Source organism: Entelurus aequoreus, linkage group LG22 (genome assembly GCF_033978785.1).
Source record: "Entelurus aequoreus isolate RoL-2023_Sb linkage group LG22, RoL_Eaeq_v1.1, whole genome shotgun sequence".
Taxonomy (NCBI): Eukaryota; Metazoa; Chordata; class Actinopteri; order Syngnathiformes; family Syngnathidae; genus Entelurus; species Entelurus aequoreus.
The window spans coordinates 33,121,752-33,148,030 of record NC_084752.1 but is presented as its reverse complement, the minus strand read 5'-3'; the positions used below and the strand labels follow the sequence as shown (position 1 = coordinate 33,148,030).

The 26,279-nt window shown below is 37.1% G+C and overlaps 1 protein-coding gene across 1 annotated transcript; it reads right to left on the bottom strand.

Moving 5' to 3' along the window:
- Window positions 1-675: 675 nt before the first annotated feature.
- On the bottom strand, window positions 676-25,533 carry bdh2 (3-hydroxybutyrate dehydrogenase, type 2). The gene is made up of 10 exons (XM_062032932.1): window positions 25,469-25,533; window positions 21,912-21,999; window positions 18,692-18,770; window positions 15,330-15,426; window positions 7,201-7,309; window positions 6,932-6,992; window positions 6,686-6,799; window positions 4,149-4,207; window positions 3,971-4,063; window positions 676-997 (listed from the first exon to the last, which is right to left on the bottom strand). The coding sequence occupies exons 2-10, from the start codon at window positions 21,981-21,983 to the stop codon at window positions 944-946; spliced, it is 738 nt and encodes a 245-aa protein (XP_061888916.1). The 5' UTR covers window positions 21,984-21,999; window positions 25,469-25,533; the 3' UTR covers window positions 676-943.
- Between the last annotated feature and the right edge of the window lie 746 nt (window positions 25,534-26,279).

Below are 26,279 nucleotides of genomic sequence, written 5' to 3'. Positions count from 1 at the left end.
TGGATGGATGGATAGTACTGTGACACTATACTAGTATTCCCAGCCTTTGCCATGAAGCTCAAAAGTAAGCTCAGGCACGTCTTGTTTCAACTGATCATCCTCAAGACGTTCCTACAGCGCAATTGGAGTCCACCTGTGGTAAATTCAGTTAGTTGGACATGATTTTAAAAAACACACCTTTTCTGGTCCCACACTTGAGGGGGGAGCGGTCCCCACATCTGTGGTCCCCTCCGAGGTTTCGCATTGTGCCCATTGGGTTGAGTTTTTTCTTGCCCTGATGTGGGATCTGAGGTCAGGATGTCTTTGTGGTTTGTGCAGCCCTTTGAGACATTTGTGATTAAGGGCTATATGAGTAAACATTGATTGATAAACTTTGATTGAAGTCGAAAACATTGTTTTTGACCGCTGATCATTTATCTCAAGGCACAGATCTGGGGAATACTTATGTACATGTTATTTATTTGTTGTTGTTATTTATAAATTTGCAGAAAAAAATTTAAGAAAATATTTTCACATTGTCATTATGGGGTATTGTGTGTAGAATTTTGAGGACAAACATTTTTGTTTTTCAATTTTGGAATAAAGCTGTAACATAAGATGTGGAAAAATATGGATGCACTGTAAGTGGAGTGAACACATGTACTACACAACACAAGATAATTTAATAAAGATGTATTGTTAGACTTGGACAAACTTTAATGATCCACAAGGAAAATTGTTCTTTTAAAAAAAAAAGTTTTTACATTCACTCAAAGCATGGTTGCATTGTTATTGTGCCGCTGCAGCCGTGATCAAAAGAATGCATTCATCTCTAATTTGACACATACAGTAAGATGACACATCCAAAGTGGAACTTGGAAATAATCAAAACGTTGATTGATCCATACGTTCATGTTAATAAGAGCAACCATAACTAACAGGACAAAGCTTTGCTGCGTGTTCCTTAAAGCCTCCATCCTCCGTCGATGATGTGCTCGGTGCCAGTCACATAGGCCGACTGCGGGAGGGCAAACGGCACACATTAACACCCAACAACTAATATTTTGTGTAAATTTAAAAACAATATTCATATTGGTCACATCAGCAAATTATCCATGTATGGTTGAAATTTACCCAAAGTGCTTTGCGCGATTCTGCCATTGTCGTCATAAGTTCTTTCTTTTTCCGCGACCCGCTCGTAAATGCACACACATCCTCCGCTGTTGCCATTTGTAATATAAAGTAGCGTACAGTTCGAACTCACATCTGTCAGTAGACTCTATGGAAGCGCTAAAACTACAACAAGATCGCTGTCAAAGTAGAGGCACGTAAATAAGACGACGCATCCTGAAGAGACGGTCAGAAAGCGACTTGAAGATGATCTGTATAACATCTATGCAACATTTTGACCAAAGAACCACCATTACATGTTATGTAGACCACAAAGAAGTCTTTTACATGTAGAAAAAAAATCAAGATATGACCCCTTTAATTGGGACACGGTTCTACACCACTGCAAAGTATTTAAACATGTAAACACAGGAAAAATGGATACCGTATTTTCTGGACCATAGGGCGCACCGGATTATAAGGCGCACTGGCGATGAGCGGTTCTATTCAGGTCTTTTTTCATACAAAAGGCGCACCGGATTATAAGGAGCATTAAAGGGGTCATATTGTGATTTTTTTCTAAATGTAAAACACTATCTTGTGGTCTGCATCAGTGTTTTTCAACCACTGTGCCGCGGCACACTGGTGTACCGTGAGATACTGTCTGGTGTGCCGTGGGAGATTATGTAATTTCACCTAATTGGGTTAAAAATATTTTTTGCAAACCAGTAATTAGTGCAGCACGGTGGAAGAGGGGTTAGTGCATCTGCCTCACAATACGAAGGTCCTGAGTAGTCCTGAGTTCAATCCCGGGCTCGGGATCTTCCTGTGTGGAGTTTGCATGTTCTCCCCGTGACTGCGTGGGTTCCCTCCGGGTACTCCGGCTTCCTCCCACCTCCAAAAACATGCACCTGGGGATAGGTTGATTGGCAACACTAAATTGGCCCTAGTGTGTGAATGTGAGTGTGAATGTTGTCTGTCTATCTGTGTTGGCCCTGCGATGAGGTGGCGACTTGTCCAGGGTGTACCCCGCCTTCCGCCCGATTGTAGCTGAGATTGGCTCCAGCGCCCCCCGCGACCCCAAAGGGAATAAGCGGTAAAAAAAAAAAATGGATGGATGGATAATTATAATCCGCAAATGTGCCAAGTGTCTGTGCTGTCTAGAGCTCGGCAGAGTAACCGTGTAATACTCTTCCATATCGGTAGGTGGCAGCAGGTAGCTAATTGCTTTGTAGATGTCGGGAACATGGTTTGTCGTGATCACAATATGCAGACGACAGCGGGAGGCAGCGTGCAGGTAAAAAGGTATCTAATGCTTAAACCAAAAATAAAGAAGCTTAGGGAAGGCTATGCAAAACAAAGCTAAAACTGAACTGGCTGCAAAGTAAACAAAAACAGAATGCTGGACGACAGCAAAGACTTACAGCGTGTGGAGCAGCAGACGGCGTCCACAAATTAACAACAAAATAGGAGCGCAAGACAAGAACTAAAACCCACAGGAAAACACCAAAAAACTCCAAATAAGTCACGACGTGATGTGACAGGTGATGACAGTACACCTACTTTGAGACAAGAGCAATAGTGATGCATGCTTGGTTATGGTTTGAATTCATATCCAACAATTGCGAGAACGACTTTTTACTGTCAATATCGGCTGCTGAATTTCATTTTTTTATGTTTTCTGCTGGTGGTGTGCCTCCGCATTTTTTTCAATGAAAAAAATGTGCCTTGGATCAAAAAAGGTTGAAAAACACTGGTCTACATAACATGTGATGGCGGTTCTTTGGTCAAAACGTTGCATAGATGATGTTTTACAGATCATCTTCAAGTTGCTTTCTGACAGTCTCTTCAGGATGCACCGTTTTGTCTTATTTACGTATATATGCCTCCACTTTGACAGCGTCATCTCCCCGTCATCTTTGTTGTAGCGTGCAAGGACGGGAGTGGAAGAAGCGTCAAAAGATGGAGCTAACTGTTTTAATGACATTCAGACTTTACTTCAATCAATAACGGAGCAGAATCTTCTCATCCGTGGCTCACTAGTGCAACAACAACGCTGGAAATGTGTCCTGTGAAAAACCGTCCGACTCTAATAACTAAAGTTCCTTGGGTGAATTATGTAAACTCACTACACCGGTATATTTTAGCGCTTCCATAGCGAGATGTAAGTTAGAACTTTACACTATTTTATATTAGAAATGTCAACAGCAGAGGATGAATGTCCCATAACAAGAAGATAGAGAAAAAGAAGCTTATCGACTACAGTGTCGTCACGGACTACAATGGCGGACTTGCGCAAATTTTCAGGACGTTTGCAGATCTCAAATACACATCAGCAGGTACCAGAAGGTAAGAAAAGTTGCTTTTGCATAATGTGAGACAAAATGCCAGATAATATGTCTGCTAATGGGTGCCATTTTGCGGTACTTATACACACACACCATAGTAATACTTGTATCTCTGACTATGGTAGCCGTAATCGGCCGACAACCCATCAAGAGGTGCGGCTTCAAAGTCGTACTAAAACATTTTGACAGATTTTTGAGTGCCGTGTGTAGTGTTCTTTATTTTCAATGCAACATTTAAAGTTTTGATGTTGTTTACCGGCGTCATATTGCAGTCTACACATATCTCTTATGTGTGACACTTACGGGTCACACTTATCATTTCACCTTGAATCAAATAAAATTGCTTTGAGGTCGGTAAGCGCAACCAAAATTATTCCTTACATTAGGCGCACCGGGTTATAAGGCGCACTGTCGATTTTTGAGAAAATGAAAGGATTTTAAGTGCGCCTTATAGTCTGGAAAATACGGTACATTTTGTGCATTAAAGACGCTAAAAATGCTTAACCTCGCCATCTTAGCCCTGTCATGCTCACCTCATCAGAGGCAAGGTACACGCACAGGTGAGCCACCTCGTCGGCTGTGCACATCCTTCCCGTTTTCTGCCTGGCCATGAAATCCTTATAAGCCTGTTGGCAGGTGCAAAGAATAGCATGTAAGGTGGGAAAACTTTAAAAAAGGTGATAAAAAAAAACAACAACAGGCCAACAGTACCTTTTCTGGGTCAGGTTGGGCCTGGATTCTACCCCTTAGTGATGGCGTATCAACAGTGCCTGAGGCAGGATCAATAACTTTGGATTAGTTGGTTAATTGTTGAGACAAATTGGGTGCTGTGAAACAGTCTTAATTACAGGAAATTATATTTATACGGTATTGAAGCACATTTTTGACGATATAGTGTACTGGAAGGGTGAAAAAAAATGTACAGTACAGACCAAAAGGTTGGACACACCTTCTCATTCAATTTGTGTTCTTTATTTTCATGACTATTTACATTGTAGATTGTCACATCAAAACTATGAATGAACACATGTGGAGTTATGTACTTAACAAAAAAAGGTGAAATAACTGAACATATGTTTTATATTGTAGTTTCTTCAAAATAGCCATCCTTTGCACACTCTTGGCATTCTCTCGATGAGCTTCAATAGGTAGTCACCTGAAATGGTTTCCACTTCACAGGTGTGCTTGAAGCTCATCGAGAGAATGCCAAGAGTGTGCAAAGCAGTAATCAGAGCAAAGGGTGGCTTTTTTGAAGAAACCAGAATATAAAACATGTTATTTTAGTTATTTTATTTTTAATATTTTAGCCTTTGGGCCGGATCAGGCACACTAACAGGTTTGGTGTTCGCCAAGAATATAAAAAAGAACTGACATTTTTTAATTAAATAAACTGCTGTTCTAAATGTGTCCACTGGATGTCGCAAGAGCAATTATTTGTATCGCCTGCGGCTAGAGCACGAATAACTTCAGAGGAGGTGGAGCTATGTGCCGTTTTAACAGTGGCAGGCTGCGCGTTTCCCACCTAGGCTTTCAGTGATGTCCGACTTCAATGATGACCTCTCAAAATACCATCATTGATGTCACCACATGACCACTGCTGGAGAAATACTATACAGGAACACATTTAAAGTTAAAGTTAAAGTCCAGCTGTCCTTTCAAAATAAATGCATTCAAATCCCGAAAATAAAAATTAAGAAAATCCTAGTCGGTGCTGCACACTCACAATTCGATTATAAATCGATTTTTTTCAATTCAACACGATTCTCGATTCAAAAACGATTTTTTTTACCAATTCAAAACGATTCTCTATTCATTCAATACATAAGATTTCAGCAGGATCTACCCCAGTCTGCTGACATGCAAGCAGAGTAGTAGATTTTTGTAAAAAGCTTTTATAATTGTAAAGGACAATGTTTTATCAGCTGATTGCAATAATGTAAATTTGTTTTAACTATTAAATGAACCAAAAATATGACTTATTTTATCTTTGTGAAAATATTGGACACAGTGTGTTGTCAAGTTTATGAGATGCGATGCAAGTGTAAGCCACTGTGACACTATTGTTCTTTTTTTTTATTTTTAGAAATGTCTAATGATAATGTCAATGAGGGATTTTTAATCACTGCTATGTTGAAATTGTAACTAATATTAATACTGTTGTTGATACATTTAAAAAAAATGACATTTGATTCTGAATCGCACAACGTGAGAATCGCGATTCGAATTTGAATCGATTTTTTCCCACACCCCTATTGGACACAGTGTGTTGTGAAGCTTATGAGACGCGATGCAAGTGTAAGCCATTGTGACACTATTGTTCATTTTTATTTTATTTTTTAATGTTTTTTTTATAAATGTCTTATGATAATGTCAATGAGGGATTTTTAATCACTATGTTGGAATTGTAACTAATATTGATACTGTTGTTGATAATATTCATTTTTGTTTCACTACTTTTGGATTGTTCTGTGTCGTGTTTGTGTGTCCTCTCAATTGCTCTGTTTATTGCTGTTCTGAGTGTTGCTGGGTCGGGTTTGGTTTTGGAATTGGATTGCATTGCATTGTTTTGGTATTGCTGTGTATTGTTTTGTTGGATTGACTAATAAAAAAAATAAAAAATAAAAAAACATTTTTAATTTTTTTAAATCGATTTTTGAAAAATGAGAATCGATACTGAATCGTACAACGTGAGAATGGTGATTTGAATTCTAATCGATTTTTTCCCACACCCCTAATAACGAGCTTGTCTTTTAAGGAATGAGTCCTCAAGATCCAGCTCGCTTCATAAATCCCATCTCTACAACGCTGGGATGGAAACAGATATATTCAGAATCACTTAAGAGTATATTTTACCTTCTTTGGGTAAACACCTTAGAAATGACCAGCTTTGGACCTGGTTCTGCTCGAAGAAAATAAACAAAATGTTGTTTTTTTCCCCCATCTGCGCACTCTGACACACATACAGTATATATTATTAATGGTGTCATGAAGTACCGGCCTGGAGAGAGAGTGAAGAAGGAGGTGACGTGTCAACTTTCAGTTTCAATACCCGTCAGCATATCAACCTCGGTGGACGAAAGCATGGGAAATGGGCGAGCATTTTAAAGATTGCGTCGACTTTTAGATAGCTCGCTGGTATTGCTTGTTTTTGTAGGATAAAAGGCACAACGTCCCCAAATATAACCGACGTCACTGACACAGCAAGTATCATCTACTGAAAAATGGGTGTTTTTTTTATCTGGACTTACCGGGACAAACACAATTACAGCGAACGCCTCGCTCGATAAAATCGGCAGCTATGGATTTGGTGAGGCCGATCACGGCCGCCTTGGAGGTGCTGTACACACACCGGTTCACCACACCTGTGTCAGGGCAACATATGTCACACACACAAAGCCGTTATCTGGCGTAAGAGGATTAACATGCTCATACTATGCTGCCTTAATGTCCCTTTAAATAAGCGCCGCTTATACAGGTGCACCTGTTAACTTCACCTTTTATGCTGGATGCCACCGAGGCCATGTTGATGATGTTCCCCGACTTCCTGGCCAGCATCTGTAATGAGGAAATTAGCAGGAAGTGGGTTTAATTGTACGTAACTGGAGTGTCATGTCGGAGTTAGTAGGGAGACCATGACCTCATCTTATCTCAGGGGCACGGAGGACGGTGACAAAATAAATAAAGAAGCATATGTTACTAAAGTTACAGCTGCATTTCACTAAGAACAGGATCGGCAATTAGTGAGGGGGAGGGCAAAGGTCACCTGGGGCAGGAAAGCCTTGCACATGAGGTACATGCTCCGGATGTTGACGTCCATGGTGAAGTCCCAGTCGGCCTCGTCACAGTCCAAGATGGAGCCGTGGTGTACAAACCTATAGATTAATTGTACATTAAATATGCAAATGTACTGCCCACAAATCATGCTGAAAAGTGTTCTCTCGGTTTATTTCGCGGTTCACTTATTGCAGATTTTTAAATTTTATTTAGATTTATTTTTTATTAATTTTTTTAATTTTTTATTAATCAGTCCAACAAAATAAAATTCCAATTCCAACAATTGCCCAGCAACATTCAGAATAGCAATCAACAGAGTCATTGAGAGGACACACAAACATGACACAAAACAATCCAAAAGTAGTCAAACAAAAATGAATATTATCAACAACAGTATCAATATTAATAAGATTTCCAACATACCAGCAGTGTTGGGACTAACGTGTTACAAAGTAACGCGTTACTGTAACACCGTTATTTTTGGCGGTAACTAGTGGTCTAACGCGTTATTTTTTATATTCAGTAACTAAATTACCGTTACTACATGATGCGTTACTGCGTTATTTTTTATGTAGTATCGGATAGAAACTGAGAAGATCTGAGTGTGTTTTATCGGAGAGCTGCAGTGTCGTCCTTCTGAATCTTCCTGTGTCAAAAGCGGGAGAAGAGAAGAGGCGCGGGGTATGTGGCGTGTCTGTGTTTCCTAACAACAAGATATCATGGCGAAGCCGAAGTCGAGTTGCTTAACATGGAGATATTCTCACTACTTTTCTTTTGTCGAGCACAAAGAAAATAACATTTTAGTTAAATGTAAGGTATGTCTTGGATCAAAGATCCTATCTACTGCCCAAAACAGCAATTCAAATCTGCTGAAACAGCTACAAAAGCAACGTGCTTGGACGAAGCTAGTAAAGAGAGAGACAGACTCCGATGCCACTTCACCTCTACCTCCACTTAAGGATTTTAAGGGAGGGACTGCTAGCCAGGACAACATTGATAGAGCCATTGCAGTGTATGTGCTAGAAGGCATGCTATTTCTACAGTGGAGTCACCCGCTTTCAGGCAGGTAATTAGCATGATACCGGCGTCAAATAGCAAATGGCACGGAAAACATTTTCACGTACCTGGACAGTGAGGACATAAACATGGAAAGCGAGCTGTAATCATGACAGTTATATAGCGCTTTTGAGGACACTCAAAGGAACTTTAATAAGAAGAAAAGAAAAGAAAATCTGAAACAAATGAGAAGGAGTGTGGGAAGACTACAAGGAAATGTTGATTTCGAGAAATGATGTGAGAGTGTGACTTCCTGAGGTCAAGAGAGTAGGGCTGGGGTCGGCAACCCAAGTCTTATAGTGAAGGCAACACAGGCTGTAAGTGTCTATATTAGCCTACTATAAAAATGCCTTGAAAAGTCTTGTATAAGTGTTATAATTAAGGCAAAACATGATGTAATTGTTTATATTAGCTATACTCTAGTGTGTGAATGTGAGTGTGAATGTTGTCTGTCTATCTGTGTTGGCCCTGTGATGAGGTGGCGACTTGTCCAGGGTGTACCCCGCCTTCCGCCCAAATGCAGCTGAGATAGGCTCCAGCACCCCCTGTGACAAAGAGGGTGCTGTAAGGGACGTAAGGGACAAGCGGTAGAAGATGGATGGATGGATGATAGCCTACTATCAAAATTACTTTAAAAGTCTTATATAAGTGTTATAATGAAGACAGCGCATGATGTAAGTATCTATATTAGTTATATTAGCCTACTATAAATATGACTTTAAAAGTCTTATATAATTGTTATAATGAAGACAACACCTGATGTTAGTGTCTATATTATATATCTACAAATATATATATACACTATCAAAATGACTATGTGTTACAGGCTGACACAAAATCTTCGTTGACAGAAATGTTGAAATGTAATATTTATTCTACATATTTTTACAACATTGGAAAACATTAGTAAAACTGAGGCTCCTCAGAGGGTGAGATAACTCCTGGAAATGACTGACTTAGAATGGCCAAAAGTGTAGATGTGTGTGTCCAAGTTAAAGGAAACGGCAGGCTGTCTTCTTCTAGTGGATTTATTACAATATTTGCAAGCTGGGTAACGTTTGCTGTGGTCTGGAACAACATGGCACACAAACAACTATCAGAAATGCAGTCAATATTACGTACAGATAATGTGTATGAGACATGCAAATATTAATTAAATACACAGCGGGCATAAGTAAAGGAAATAAATCGAGCTAAAATATACCTACAAACGAGGCATAATGATGCTAGCCTAAATAGCATGTTAGTATGGATTAGCTTGCGGTCACGCACTGACCAAATATGCCTGATTAGCACTCCACACAAGTCAATAACATCAACAAAGCTCACCTTTGTGCATTCACGCACAGCATAAAACATTTGGTGGACAAAATGAGACAAAGAAGGAGTGGCATAAAACACGCCTTTCTGTGGCGGCGGCGGAGAAAGTTACACATGTAAACAAACTGTTGTGTCACAGTCCACACAACTACGGTGAGTTCAAGGACCGCCGAAATTAGTAGGACAAAACGGCACTCGGCAGATACTCTCATCAGCAAAGCATCAACACAAACAAATTAAACAGTGGGCTTTTTAAAAAGCTCCAGGGAGCCACTAAAGAGCCGCATGCGACCCTACAGTCGCAGGTTGCCGACCTGACGCAAAGGCCAAACAATAAATAGTTCCAAATGGTGTCTTTGCCTGTTCAGCATCTTACTGAGCGTCTCGATTGTCGCAGTCTGACCTTTGTTAAGAAGATTTACCAAAAGGTCAAGAGGAGGTTTAACCTTGAAGGGTAGGGATTTTGGAAAAGTAGTCAAGGAGGAAGGAGATGGATAAACAGGTTGCATATGTATGAATGAACCCTATTGACTGAAGTGTAAGGCTCAGTTTTCATGCAGGGTATGACGCCCCACTACGATTTCTATGTAGTTGTTGACATTATAATAAAAAACTGTGAAAAAACTTGCATTGAAGTAGATGGGCACATTAGGCTTTATGGCAAAGACCATTTTCTAGCTAGGCAACACACCGTAGCCTTTACATTACTATACAATACTTGCAAATGAGATTTAAAAGTGTAAGAAGACAACAAATAAAAACTGACCAGCACAGTTATCATAATCTGTCACTGTTACATAAATGAGAACAAATATTTTATAATTTATTACCATATTTATTAACACACAAAAGTACTGAAAATGGGTACCATCGAGTACCTGTATTGATTCTCAGGTACTGGGAACCAGTACCGTATTGATTGAAATATGAATAATTGGAAATTACCTGCAGTGTAAACGGAGCCTAAAACGACCCTGAATATAAGACAACCCTTCTTGTTTACGGACACAAAATAAGGGAAATCATTTTCAACAACTGGTAGATTGCAAAAAAAAAAGGACATTTATCAGCTCCTTCACGCATTATTATAAAAAATACAATTTTAACTGTTGTTTGCTAACTTTTAGACACATATTCCTCTGCAGCTCACCACTGGTCACCGATGTATGCGAGTGACAGGGAGAAAAGCTCAGACTCACTGGAACCAGCTGTTGGTTTGCATTGAATATAAGATGACCCAGTCGACTTCGGACTTTGTTCTCAGGGGGAAAACCACCGTCTTATATTTGGGTCAATAAGGTATTATAGAACAAATGGAGTGTATCACTCTCTGCTACTGGTCCCCACATTGACCCTTAAGGACTATTGAGTAGACCACTAACCCATAGCTATCCATCCATAATAGCAGGGCTGTCCATTTTTTTCTACTGATGGCCACACTGAAAAATCAATGCATACAAGGGCCATTTTGATATTTTTCATTTTCAAAACCAATACAATATATAGATTGTTTTTTTTAACCTTTAGGACTAATCTTTTAAGTTCGATCCTGCGTACCTGGAAGGTTCTCAGTCATAAAAATTAAAAAGATAATTTAAATATATATATATATATATATATATATATATATTAGAGATGCGCGGTTTGCGGACACAACCGCGGAGTCCGCGGATAGTCCGCGGGTCGGGCGGATGCATGACGAAAAAAATAGATTTTAATTAGATTCGGGCAGGTGGCGGTTGAACCAATTCACCCGAATATCTGCTGATTTTCACCCAATCAACAATAATAAGGGCGTGCCGTGTTGGTACTGCCTTTATCACCCTCTACAACATGTACAGCCAGCGTGCTAGCCCAGCCACATGTTGTACGCAGCATCTGCTTGTACACGTAAGTGACAGCAAGGCATACTTGGTCCACAGCCATACAGGTTACACTGACGGTTAATGTATAAAACAACTTTAACACTCTTAATATGTGCCACACTGTGAACCCACACCAAACAAGAATGACAAACACATTTCGGGAGAACGTCTGCACCGTGAGACAACATAAACACAACAGAACAAATACCCAGAACACCTTGCAGTCCTAACTCTTCCTGGCTGAAATATACACCCCCGCTACCACCAAACCCCGTTTTATACGGCCACCGTCAGTGTAACCTGTATGGCTGTGGACCAAGTATGCCTTGCTGTCACAACATGTGACTGGGCTGACACGCTGTCTGTACATGTTGTAGAGGGTAATAAAGGCAGTACCATCACAGCACGCCCTAATTATTGCTATTAGGGTGCGACTCCTGGTCTATATTATATATATAACAACGAGCGGGTGGCGGGCGGTTGTGGCTTTGCTAAAATGTTAGTTCGGTTGGATGGCGGGTGGATGACGACTTTTATGATGCGGATGCGGATTAAATAATTGTCTATCCGCGCATCTCTAATATATATATATATATATGTATATATATATATATATATATATATATATATATATATATATATATATATATATATATATATATTTCAAAACTTAAATCTCTAGACCAACTTCAGATCCATTTGTCAATATAAAATGTAAAAAATTATTTATATATTTATAATCTTCTTTTTAAAGAAAACCCCTTGTTTTTATGGCCAAAACACACAATATACAACATTTTCCCCAAAAAAATGTTCAGACTGGAATATTTTGAGTTGAGTTAAAACTAGGGATGTCCGATAATATCGGACTGCCGATATTATCAGCCGATAATTGCTTTAAAATGTAATATCGGTATCGGTTTCAAAATTATCGGTATCAGTTTCAAAAAGTAAAATGTATGACTTTTTAAAACTCAGCTGTGCACACGGACGTAGGGAGAAGTACAGAGCGCCAATAAACCTTAAAGGCACTTCCTTTGCGTGCCGGCCCAGTCACATAATATCTATGGCTTTTCTCACACACACAAGTGAATGCAAGTCATACTTGGTCAACAGCCATACAGGTCACACTGAGGTTGGCCGTATAAACAGCTTTAACACTGTTACAAATATGCGCCACACTGTGAACCCACACAAAACAAGAATGACAAACACATTTCGGGAGAACATCCGCACCGTAACACCACATAAACACAACAGAACAAATACCCAGAACCCCTTGCAGCACTAACTCTTCCGGGACGCTACAATATACACCGCCCGCTACCCCCCCTCCCCCCACACACACACCTCAACAGTTGTTAACACTTTTGTTCACTTCCTGTTCTCAATTTATTCACAATATACTCCATAACTAATAACATTAAAAATAAATAAACAATAATTAGTGAAGTAAGTTATATTTCATATGGTCAGATAAATAAGATTATCTAGAAAATTAATGGATGGATGAAATAAATCAAATTTTTATCATGGTTCTTCTTCTTTGTACTTTGTAAACACTTTAAAGGCCTACTGAAATGAACTTTTTTTATTTAAACGGGGATAGCAGATCCATTCTATGTGTCATACTTGATCATTTCGCGATATTGCCATATTTTTGCTGAAAGGATTTAGTATAGAACAACGACGATAAAGTTTGCAACTTTCGGTCGCTGATAAAAAAAAGCCTTGCCCCTACCGGAAGTAGCGTGACGTCACAGGAGGTAGGATTCCTTACAATTCCCCGTTGTTTACAATGGAGCGAGAGAGATCCGGACCCAGAAAGCGACGATTACCCCATTAATTTGAGCGAGGATGAAAGATTCGTGGATGAGGAACGTTAGACTAGAATGCAGTGAAAGACATATCTTTTTTCGCTCTGACCGTAACTTAGGTACAAGGTCTCATTGGATTCCACACACTTTCCTTTTTCTATTGTGGATCACGGATTTGTATTTTAAACCACCTCGGATACTAAATCCTCTTGAAAATGAGAGTCGAGAACGCGAAATGGACATTCACAGTGACTTTTATCTCCACGACAATACATCAGCGAAGCTCTTAAGCTACTGAGCTAACGTGATAGCATCTGGCTCCAATGCAGATAGAAACAAAATAAATAAATCCCTGACTGGAAGGATAGACAGAAGATCAACAATACTATTAAACCATGGACATGTAACTACACGGTTAATAATTTCCAGCTTGGCGAAGCTTAACAATGCTGTTGCTAACGACGCCATTGAAGCTAACATATCAACCGGATCTCACAGAGCTATGCTAAAAACATTAGCTATCCACCTACGCCAGCCAGCCCTCATCTGCTCATCAACACCCGTGCTCACCTGCGTTCCAGCGATCAACGGTGCGACGAAGGACTTCACCCGATCACAGATGCGGTCGGCGAGACGGAGGAAGTTAAGGTGAGTTCGCCGGCTAACGCGTCTGCTATCCATCTCTGTCTTCCTGGTTGTGTTGCTGTAGTCCGCAGCTAATACACCGATCCCACCTACAACTTTCTTCTTTGCAGTCTCCATTGTTCATTAAACAAATTGCAAAAGATTCACCAACACAGATGTCCAGAATACTGTGGAATTTTTCGATGAAAACAGAGCAGTTTGTATGGGTCCGAATACTTCCGTTGCCGTCGTGACGTCACACGCATACGTCATCATACAGAGACGTTTTCAAGCGGAAGTTTCCCGGGAAATTTAAAATTGCACTTTATAAGTTAACCCGGCCGTATTGGCATGTGTTGCAATGTTAAGATTTCATCATTGATATATAAACTATCAGACTGCGTGGTCGGTAGTAGTGGGTTTCAGTAGGCCTTTAAGTTTGAAGAGTTTCTTGAAGTGGATCATATTAGTACATTGTTTGATTTCTCTGCTTAATCCATTCCATAATTTAATTCCACATACTGATATACTGAAGGTCTTAAGTGTTGTACGTGCGTACAAATGTTTTAAATTAGATTTTTCTCTAAGATTATATTTCTCCTCTTGTTGAGAACAATTGTTGTAAATTCTTGGCTAGCAGGTTATAGTTTGTTTTGTACATCATATTAGATATTTGCAAATTTACTATGTCGTGGAATTTCAGTATTTGTGATTCAATAAATAAAGGGTTTGGTTGTCCTCTATATCCGACATGACGTATTATTATAACTGATCTTTTTTGTAACACAGTTAATGAATGAAGTGCACTTTTGTAGTTATTTCCCATATTTCTGCACAACAACTCAGATATGGTAACACTAGTGAGCAGTTTTGTTTTATTCATTATTGGCGTGTTTCTTGCTACTTTATGTTGTATATTATTTTATATGAGATTTCTAGCTCATTTTATCATCACTCATTATCCCAGAAATTTGGTTTCATTTACTCTTTCAATTTCTATTCTGTCTATTTTTATTTGCGTTTCACTTTCCTTCTACTGTTACAGCATTAATACCATTATTTCAGTTTTACTGAGATTTTAGGATAGTCTGTTTTTGTCAAAAACATCTTTTGAATTTGTTAATTTCTTCTGTTATTATTTGGTTGTGACAGTACACCTACTTTGAGAGAAGAGCTATAGTGATGCATGGTTGGTAATGGTTTAAAGTCATATCCAACACTTGCAGGAACAACTTTTTATTGTCTATATCTGCTGCTCAGTTTCATTTTTTAATGTTTTCTGCTGGTGGTGTGCCTCCAGATTTTTTCAATGAAAAACATGTGGTTGAAAAATACTGGTCTAGATGGCAGAGTGTTCACAGTGTCACTACATTTTGGACCTAAGTTCTGACGTCCCCAAAACAAAGATAACGTGGAGGGAGAAAGTGTAAAAGTACCCTGCGACATTGAACAGGACATCGACATGGTCATGTTCCTTGGCCAGGGCCTCCACTTGGTCTTTCTTGGTCACATCCACCACTTTGGTCCTTATTCCTGTGAAGGAAGAGATTTAAAGTCACTACATTGTAAAAAAAATAATAATAAGAATCTTCTAAGTCTTTACTTGAAGGAAAACGTGTACAAGGTTGAATTTTTGCACTGCTTTTTAGATGGGATTGGAAGGAATAACTACCAGTACAAAAATGACATACTAGGGGTGTGAATCCTTGGGCATCGAATGATTCGAACCGATTCCTGGGATGTCGATTCGATTCAGAATTGATTCTCCATTCAAACCGATTCTCGCAATGTATTATTTGGTTATAACGAAAACAGGTTGCAGGGAGATGGCCTAAAAACTTGTTTTTTTTTTCAAAATTGATGCCCATAAAAAAAAAAAAAAAATGTTTTGGTTTTTAAAAATTATAAATCAATTTAGAATCGGGATGGTACGAATCGTGATTGGGATGAGGGTCACCACTTTGTGAAAAATTGCGTGAGCCAGTTGTCGAACAATATTTCTCAACCAGCTATTGCAAGGAGTTTAGGGATTTCACCATCTACAGTCTGTAATATCATCAAAAGATCAGAGAATCTAGAGAAATCACTGCACGTAAGGCATGATATTACGGACCTTCGATTCCTCAGGCAATACTGCATCAAAAAGTGACATCAGTGTGTAAAGGATATCACCACATATGCTCAGGAACACTTCAGAAAACCACTGTCAGTGACCACAGTTGGTCGCTACAAGTTAAAATTCTACTACCGTATTTCCTTGAATTGCCGCCGGGAATATAGTATTCGCCTGCCTAGAATTACAGCCGGGTCAAACTCGTTTCGCAAAATAATTAGCGCATGCTTGGCACTTCCGCCGGGTCAAATATGAGTCATTAAATGACTTCCGCCTCCTGGTGGTAGAGGGCGCTAGTGATCCTTCTTGCGACTGCTGGTACTGCAGAAGACTGGTGCTGCAAAAGAAGACAACACGCAACAAGAGTGAGCAGCCATTGTTTGCTTGCACTTTTACCATGGAGGATTACATATCTAAAATAAAACAGTTTTCTAAACTGGACTTTCAATCGAAGCAGGAGGTAATACTTAAAGGAAGATCTTCGAGACAGAGAGACTTTTAAAACTGAAGAAAGATAAGGAAGACTTCTATAGGAGCTGCACATGGACTCATTTATACCTAAAGGTAAGACCATAATAACGTTTTTTTTTATTAAATGTGCTTTTCATGATAAGGTAAGCGCCGGAGTGAGAAGAGGTTTTAAAACAATTAGCGCATGCTTGCCAATCCCGCATGCTTTTGGAAAACGAAGGAGTGAGAAGAGGTTTTAAATTAATTAGCGCCCAGGCGGCTATTCAAGGAAATACGGTATGCAAAGCGAAAGCCATTTATCAACAACACCCAGAAACGCCGCCGGCTTTGCTGGACCCGAGCTTATCTAAGATGGACTGATGCAAAGTTGAAAAGTGTTCTGGGGTCTGACGAGTCCACATTTCAAATTGTTGGAAAACTGTGGACATCGTGTCCTCCGGAACAAAGAGGAAAAGAACCATCCGGACTGTTCTAGGCAGCATCTGTGATGGTATGGGGGTGTATTAGTGCGGTGGTCCCCAACCTTTTTGTAGCTGCGGACCGGTCAACGCTTGAAAATTTGTCCAGTACCGGGCCACGGCCCGGTGGTTGGGGACCACTGTATTAATGCACAAGGCATGGGTAATTTACACATCTGTGAAGGCACCATTAATGCTGAAAGGTACATACAGGTTTTGGAGCAACATATGTTGGCATCCAAGCAACGTCTTTTTCAGCAAGACAATGCCAAGCCACATTCTGCACGTGTAACAACAGCGTGGCTTCATATTAAAAGAGTGCGGGTACTAGACTGGCCTGCCTGTAGTCCAGACCTGTCTCCCATTGAAAATGTGTGGCGCATTATGAAACCCCGGACTGTTGAACAACTTAAGCTGTACATCAAGCAAGAATGGGAAAGAATTCCACCTGAAAAGCTTCAAAAATTGGTCTCCTCAGTTCCCAAACGTTTACTGAGTGTTGTTAAAAGGAAAGGCCATGTAACACAGTGGTAAAAATGTCCCTGTGCCAACTTTTTTGCAATGTGTGCCATTAAATTCTAAGTTAATGATTATTTGCAAAAAAAAAATGTGTTTCTCAGTTCGAACATTAAATATCTTGTCTTTGCAGTCTATTCAATTGAATATAAGTTGAAAAGGATTTGCAAATCATTGTATTCTGTTTTTATTTACCATTTACACAACGTGCCAACTTCACTGGTTTTGTAAAGCGCTTTAGGTATCATTCCAGGTCTGCGCTATATAAATACAGACTATTTACCATAAGTAAAAAAAGCGCAAAAAACAGGCAGCAGCTCACACATTCTCATACTTTCTGTAACAGCCAGGAGGGAAGGAGCTTGAAAAATGTCTCAACAATAGGCTTTGTGGTGGAGCCCAGGATTGTTGTTATTTAAATGTTCGCAATATTTCAGGGTTTCTTACGGGGAAACCTTACAACGTATTAAATCCATAAACTGCTATAAAATTGAGTAGATGGCAAGTTATTGTGATGTAGAGAAATCGCATATTTTTAACAATTTTCCCAGGAGATTTCCCATATTTTGAAATTAAAATGATTCTTCTCTTCGACACACGTAATAAAGGTGTTTGTGAAGAGTTTTTTTAGTGATAAATTAACCACAACATTAATGCCGCATAAAACAATATGCCAACATTTCCTGAAAATGTATGTAAAAAAACTAGCTAAAAGCCTTGTCCAGCTGTTTACTTGACGTATACTACTCATGTTTAAATAACTTTTACTGCAAATGAATATTGGTTCCAAATATCGGTTGTCGGCCTCCTAGACTACTAATAATCTTTATCAGCCCTGGAAAAAAACATTCTATTCCATTTTCTATTATTGAGTATATGTGAATGAAAAAATAATATTATACTTGACCTGTTTATATACTTAATATTGTAAGTATCAGGTGTTTATGTATTGTATTGATGATTAAGAATCAGATTATCTTCCTGCTTCTTTTCAGTCACACACCATCTTTTTTTAAATACCACTATTGTATCGTGCAGATGAAGATATTGTATTGGAAATGCTCTTTTTACTTTGAATTGTGTTTGCTGGTTGGAAATAAAATGGGTAACTGAATGGTAAGTAACAACCGAAAACCACTATTATTCACCATTTTTAGTTGAATTAAATAACTGGTTTTGTATTACTGACTGCAGTACAATATGTTGCCAGCAGCTGGAGGCATTTGACACCTTCCCCTACCTTGAATGCCATCTAGCTCCTTGAGCTTCTCCGCATTAATGTCGGTTGCAGTGACTTGAGCTCCCTCTCTTGCAAAGGCCTACCAATCAAAAAAAAAAAAAAGGGGGGAGGGGGGGGCACACAATAGCATCACACGCTGATACAAAAGTCATGCCGCATTAAAGGAAAAACCAGTTAAAATGCTCCAAATTCAACTACACTACGCACTTTTTGCAGGTGACTTTCATGAAAAAGATATGTGGCAACATTAAAACCCCATTAGCTGTTTTCTATAGTCACCCTATGTCAGCTTCTAAACCTTATACAGGGTATAGCTCAACTGAAATCCATTCGAACTGCAGTCAGGCGCTGCAGGCTGGATTGAGTGTGTCATTAAGAGCTTGCATCGCAGCACCTTTACTAGTCCAAACTGAAATGTTCAACAACTCCACATTGCTTTCTTTCTAATGACTGAATAATAAGTGATCTGGACCCAATGGTGGGAGGCGACTTCGGGCGGAATCCCTTCGCGGTGCACACTGCATTACTGCAAGGCAACAACTGATTCACTTACACAAAACACACACACACACGCACACACACGCTTTAAGGCAAACATGGGCAAAATACGGCCCGCGGACCACATGCGACCCGTTATGATTTTCAATCCGGCCCGCCGGACGTTCTACATAATTTTTTTTAGACTTTTAACATCAAAACTGTCACCGCCCTTGTGATGTGCATTGCTGTTTTTAAATGACCATAAGTCTTGAACTATAGAAAGTATTTCAATGGTCGATATCTGCACTTTTGGGTCTTATACTAGTTATTACGATAACCTACGTCACAGCAGTTCAGACCAGGAACAAACCAGAGCGGGCAGGGTTTGTATCCAGAGCAGCCAGCCCTGTCAGAAACAGATGCGGAAGCAGATTTTTACGTGCAAATATATAATATTGTAGGTGTTTATTACACTTTGCATTCATATTTTGCTGTTTTTTACATTTCTGTTGTGTTTTGCTTGATTGTAAAAGATACACAACTATGGAGGAGCTGGTCTGAGAAGTAAAAGAGGAGCGACGTTCATATGTTGTTAATATTCCGTGTTTTATTGTTCATAGTTAATATTGTAAATCCCACTTTCTTACTACTCAGTGGCCTAGTGGTTAGAGTGTCTGCCCTGAGATCGGTAGGTTGTGAGTTCAAACCCCGGCCGAGTCATACCAAAGACTATAAAAATGGGACCCAGCAGGGAGGACCCATTACCTCCCTGCTTGGCACTCAGCATCAAGGGTTGGAATTGGGGGTTAAATCACCAAAAATGATTCCCGGGCGCGGCACTGCTGCTGCCCACTGCTCCCCTCACCTCCCAGGGGGTGATCAAGGGGATGGGTCAAATGCAGAGGACAAATTTCACCACACCTAGTATGTGTGTGACAATCATTGGTACTTTAACTTTAACTTTATTTTAATGTACATTTTGGGTGTCCCATTCAGTAAAAAAAAGTAAAATTAAATTCCATGTTTTTGAGGTGGTCTGTCCGTTTTTAGAACTCTATCAGATATTGTGACTTTTGACCCCAAAAAAGGGACAAGCGGTAGAAAATGGATGGATGGATGGTATTAGTGTTCCTAAAAAAAAGGAACACTAATATTATAGGTGTTTATTACACTTTGCATTCATATTGTTTTTTTCACATTTTTGTTGTGTTTTGCTTGATTGTAAAATATACACAACTATCAAGGAGCTGGTCTGAGAAGTAAAAGAGGAGCGACGTTCATATGTTTTTAATATTCAGTGTTTTATTGTTAATAGTTACAGTGTTTCCCATAAACTGCCAAGATACCTGTGGCGGTGGAGGCGTGGCTATTGGCGTGGCTATGGGCGTGGTCACCATGACATCATCGAGTAATTTGCATAATTTACTACAATGATATGATTTTCTCTAAAAAGGCTCAAAAAATGTATACTTACTAATTAATAATAACAGTTTTGTTTTAAACGTCCATCCATCCATCCATCCATTTTACAATATAATTACAACACTTTATGTACATATATATATAAAGATTTGAACAATAAGTTATTCACTGAAATATATTTATTAATTGTGGTTCTTACAAAAAATATATCTTATAAAATATAAAAGCTAAAATGTCTCTTAAAGCACTGCCCCTTTAATTAGTGCATACTAAATAATTTAACTTTAGCCTACTACTACAACCATATTATTTACCAGCAACATAAAGTGAAACAGAGGCAGAGGTGTCCTGCCACAGTCAGTAACAAATAAATAGAAAACAGTAGTGGTCAAATACAAATAAGGCAACTAGAGAAGTATCCTACACTTCTCTTTTGTAAAGTAAATCTGAACAGCCTATATGGGCATCTACATCAACTATATGATTTGCGTGAGAAGCTGGACAGGACAAAAAAAACAAAAAAACATTTTTTATTTTTTTTTATTTTATTTGTGGCGGACGTAATTATTTTGTGGCGGGCCGCCACAAATAAATGAATGTGTGGGAAACATGAGTTAATATTTTAAATCCCACTTTCTTTATTTTAATGTACATCTTGAGTGTCCCGTTCAGTAAAAAACTGTAAAATTCCATTCGGTTTTTTTGAGGTGGTCTGTCATAACTTTTTTAGAACTCTATCGGACATTGTGACTTTTGGTATTAGCGGTCTTGAAAAAAAAGGGATCCAAACACACATACTGTACAGCAGATGTTTACAGCTAAATGTGTACATATATAATTTATACACACATACACCTTGGCCCCCCAGACACATTTGTTTCTCTCAATGTGCCCCCCCCGTGAAAATATTTGCCCAGCTCTCCTCTAAGGGATAAGATTGACCAATCTTGTCAAGGATGTTTGTAAACGACCCTCATGCCACATAGTGAGCAATCTGAAGGCGTCTTTCATCTTCTCCAGAATCCATGAGATCTCTGATATGATACTTCCCCACAGCAAATGTCCATGTATGCAATGAAGGATTTTAGCAATAACGCCAATTTTACGGTAATGGTTACGCGTAACGTTAGTAAACATGTAAACACGGGAAAAAACTACAGGATCCCGAGGATTTTATCACTCCGAATAAATGCCACATAATGGAGGACCATTATCATTTGTTGTTTGCATACATTTCCAAATGTATAGTCTTGACTGGCCTATTAAATAAACATTTGGTACTGATAATGTGGAACAAATTCTTATTGAATCTCATTACCACTGCGGCAGCACGTCCTATACCCTGCGCGGCAGCTGACAACACAATCACTTTGCCATCCAGGCGACCCATGGCGAACACTGCAGCGCTATGGAAACAGGAGAATAGAACAATAAGTACATTATTTGTTTTGTTTTTGTTCGGAAAAACACACAAAACAGAAATTGGCGGTTATGATGTCAATTTTAAGTTGTTTGTTGATATTAGTGGAATTATAGTCGCAGTAAGAAGTTGCATTGTTGTCTTGTCGGCAGCTTCAGGGCGAAAACACATTTAGGATTAGATTATGAATCTATGTTCATTATTTATAACATTGTAATACCACTTTATCCTTCACTGCACTGTACTTAGTAATGCATTTTTCAATCATTGTATCGTTAAAATAATCAAACACAAAATAAAAGGGTAAGAATACATCAATAAAAATATGCTTTTTTTTCTATTTAAAAGTAAATATTTAAAAATATACCATAAAATACAAACTGCATAACAAAAATCAATCCCAGACAGGTGATGGAGTAAAATACTTTAATAACTCGAGTAACAATTGTAACGATTTTACAGCATTAAATTAAAAAAAAATCTATCAATATTTCTTTTTACAATTGTAGTTCTAAAATAATTAAAAACTGAATAAAGGGATACAAATAGATTAATAAACAATATGTTTTTAATAAAATATAAAAATTAAAAAATGGATGGATGGATGGATTTTAAAAAACACAAAATATCACTCCCATACAGTTAACGGAGTAAAATATTTTTCTAACTCTCAATTTTACAGCTTTGAATTTGAAAAAAATAAAATAAATAAAAACAAATTTGCTACGTTTTTTTTACAACTGTTTTGTTAAAATAGTTAAAAACTGAAAAGGGGTTAAAATAGATCAATTCAAAGAAACGTTTTTTTAATAAAATATAAACAATTAAAAATATTAAAGAGAATATAAAATGCATAAATATCAATCCCAACAGTTGATGGAGTAGAAGACATTGTTTTTGATTCAAGTAACAATTATCACAAATTTGCAGCATTGCATTAGAAAAAAAAAAAAAAAAAAAAAAATATATATATATATATATGCCAACGTTTTTTTTTAAAAACAATTGTAGTGCTAAAATAATTAAAAAACTGACTAAAGGGACATCAATAGATCAATAAACAATATGTTTTTTTTAATAAAATGTAAAAATTATAAAATATTTCCTTAAAAAATATACACAAAATGCATAATACATGTCAATTCCATACAGTTAATGGAATAAAATACTTTTTTAACTCATGTATTTTTTTTCTTTTGAATTTACAGCTTTGAATTTGAAAAAATAAAATAAATAAATAAAAATATGCTGCGTTTTTTTTTGTACAACTGTATTGTAAAATATTTAAAAACTGAAAAGGGGTTAAAATAGATAAATTAAAATAAAATGTGTTTTTATTTGAATATAAACAATTTTAAATATTGAAAAAAATACAAAATGCATCCTAAATATAAATTCTGACAGTTGATGGAGTGGAACACTTTTTTTCAATTCAAGTAACAATAATCACAATTTTGCAGCTTTACTACTAAAAACTACAAAATGCATAATAAATATCAATCCCAGACAGTTGATGGAGTAGAAGACTTGTTGAACTCTTGCAACAATTTTCACAATTTTACAGCATTAAATTCGAAAAAGTTGTATATATATGCCATAGTTATTTAAATATTGTATCGTTAAATGACTAAAAGCTGAATAAACGGGTAAGAATCGATCAATAAACAATTTTTTTTAAATTTGATTTTTTTTTAATATGTAAAAATTATCAAATATATCCTAAAAAAAAATACAAATTGCATAATAAATGTCAATTCCATACAGTTAATGGAATACTGTTTTAACGCAGGTATTTTTTTTTCGAACTTATAACTTTGAATTTGAAAAAATAAAATAAATAAAAATATGCTACGGTTTTTTTTTACAACTGTATTGTTAAAATAGTTAAAAACTGAAAAGGGGTTAAAATAGATCAATTAAAAGAAAACGTTTTTTATTAAAATATAAACAATTTTAAATATTTAAAAAAATACAAAATGCATACTAAATATCAATTCCGACAGTTGATGGAGTGGAAGACTTTTTTTTTAATTCAAGTAACAATAATCACAATTTTGAAGCCTTAAGTTTGGAAAATAAATACATATATGCCATATTTTTTTTAAATAATTGTATGGTTAAAAAAAACTAAACATTAAATAAAGGAGTAGATAAATTAAAATAAAACAAAGTTGTTGTTTTTTTAAATAACAATTTTAAAATATACTAAAAACTACAAAATGCATAATAAATATCAATCCCAGACAGTTGATGGAGTAGAAGACTTGTTGAACTTTAGCAACAATTTTCACAATTTTACAGCATTAAATTCGACAAAGGTTTATATATATGCCATAGTTATTTAAATATTGTATCGTTAAATAACAAAAGCTTAATAAAGGGGTAAGAATAGATCAATAAAAAAAATCTTTTAAATAAGATTTTTTATGAAATATCAAATGTTTTGAAATATATTAAAAATTACAAACATACCCTAAACATTTGATGGAGTTGAAAACTTGTTTTATCTTGAGAAACAATTTTTACGATTTTACGACTTTAATTTAGTTAAAAATAACTAAAAACTGAATAAAGGGGTACTACTATATCAATAAAAAATAAAATAAACATATTTTGTTCAAACATAATTTAAAAATATACTAAAAAATTGTTGTAAAATATCAATCCCAGACAGTTGTTGTAGCAAACTTTTTTAACTCAAGCAACAATTCTCACAATTTTACAATTTGAAAAAAATTTAATTTATTTCATAGTTGTTTTTTTAAGCAAACAAATCAAGTAAACATTTTGAAAAATCTTCTTGTAAGACACTCTGACAATAAAATTGCATGAGGGTCCAAATATTGGACTCTTTTTATTGACTTAATTTAAATTATGCAAGCACGTAACAAGCTCTGATTAATCATGATTAATTCAAATGTGTGTGATTATTGTGATTGAAAAATATATCAAAAATGCAGTTTGTTTTTTTTAAAGATGCCGAGTCAACATAATATACATAACATAATAGTATTATCAGTCATGTTTTAAACACCACACAGCAATTTCCAAAGTAACAATAGCAAAGGTCACCTGAAGCTAATGTATAACCAAGCAAAGCACTATTCAGTGTGTCAGAATTGGTCGGAAATGTACATTGTTAATTTGATGAATTTGAATGTTTTGGTAGCAACTAAACAATGCATTGTAGTTTTTCTGTACATTATGTCAAGTAAAAACTCATGTCTACAATAATAATATCAATATTTTCCTTATTTTTCATTTCTGAGCAACTACAATCCGTCAGTGAGTGACACATAAAGAAACAAGTAACACTTGCCACGATTTAAATTTAAAGGCAACTGTGGTCTGTAACTTAAAAAAAGCAACACTTGAATATCGTTTTAATGAGTTAATGTCAAGCCTTAGTGACCGAGTGGCTCGCAAATGTTAACATTTTGGACTTGAAAACTCACCTCGTGTTTATGTTCAACCGACACGTTCAGAGCGACACACTGCACAGTGCACACGTGACCCTGTCTTGGTTACTGCTATTGGCTATCAACCCGGAAGTTCCCCAACAAAATTGGCCACACGTGACCCTGTTGTGGTTATTGCTATTGGCCGTCAACCCGGAAGTCCAAGAGGGCTATTCGCGCTATTCGCTATTGATGATTTACTCGTAGTTTGAAGTAGTTGTGCTATAAATTCAGTAGTTGAAATATTATTTCATAAGTTTGAATACTAGATTTGTGTTGTTAATGCATTAATACATCCCCCTCCTGAGATCAACGTTTTATTTGGAATAAAATACTTGTCGTCTTTATTATTTGTATATGCACCTCTGTTATTGTAAGTTCTTGTATTGTGAAATTAATTAATTAATAATAGTGTTATTATTCTGCATGAACTATGATGCCCTTATAAGCTTTCTATGAAATGTAATTATATTTTCAAGGCTAGGTGCATTGTTCCCCACAACTAATGTTTACATTGCAAATTTCCACTACTTTTGACTTTGTGAAAATGCACACACATCTGGTGTTTTGTTCTGGATAAAGATGGCACAGTTGTATTTCTCCGTCTTGATATCCTGGGAAAATGCTTGGATCAGACTGCCTTGCACTCAACTGTTTGTGTCACGTGACAAATATTGTCTCAAAACTATTTTATTTTATTTTAATTTTTTCTTGTAAATTTGACGCTCATTGTATGAACAATACTTGCAAGGAGCACCTTTTCTTCTTGGTTACAAACATGCATTTTTGCATCAATTATCTTCATCAT

What these genes read in the sequence shown, in the direction of transcription:
- bdh2 (XM_062032932.1), bottom strand. Translation starts at nt 21,983, where the DNA reads ATGGGTCGCCTGGATGGCAAAGTGATTGTGTTGTCAGCTGCCGCGCAG. An exon ending in GGTGGCATCCAGCATAAAAG is followed by an intron (nt 6,800 to 6,931) that starts GTGAAGTTAACA and finishes GCCCTGACACAG; the next exon opens with GTGTGGTGAACCGGTGTGTG. An exon ending in CCCAACCTGACCCAGAAAAG is followed by an intron (nt 4,064 to 4,148) that starts GTACTGTTGGCC and finishes ACCTGCCAACAG; the next exon opens with GCTTATAAGGATTTCATGGC.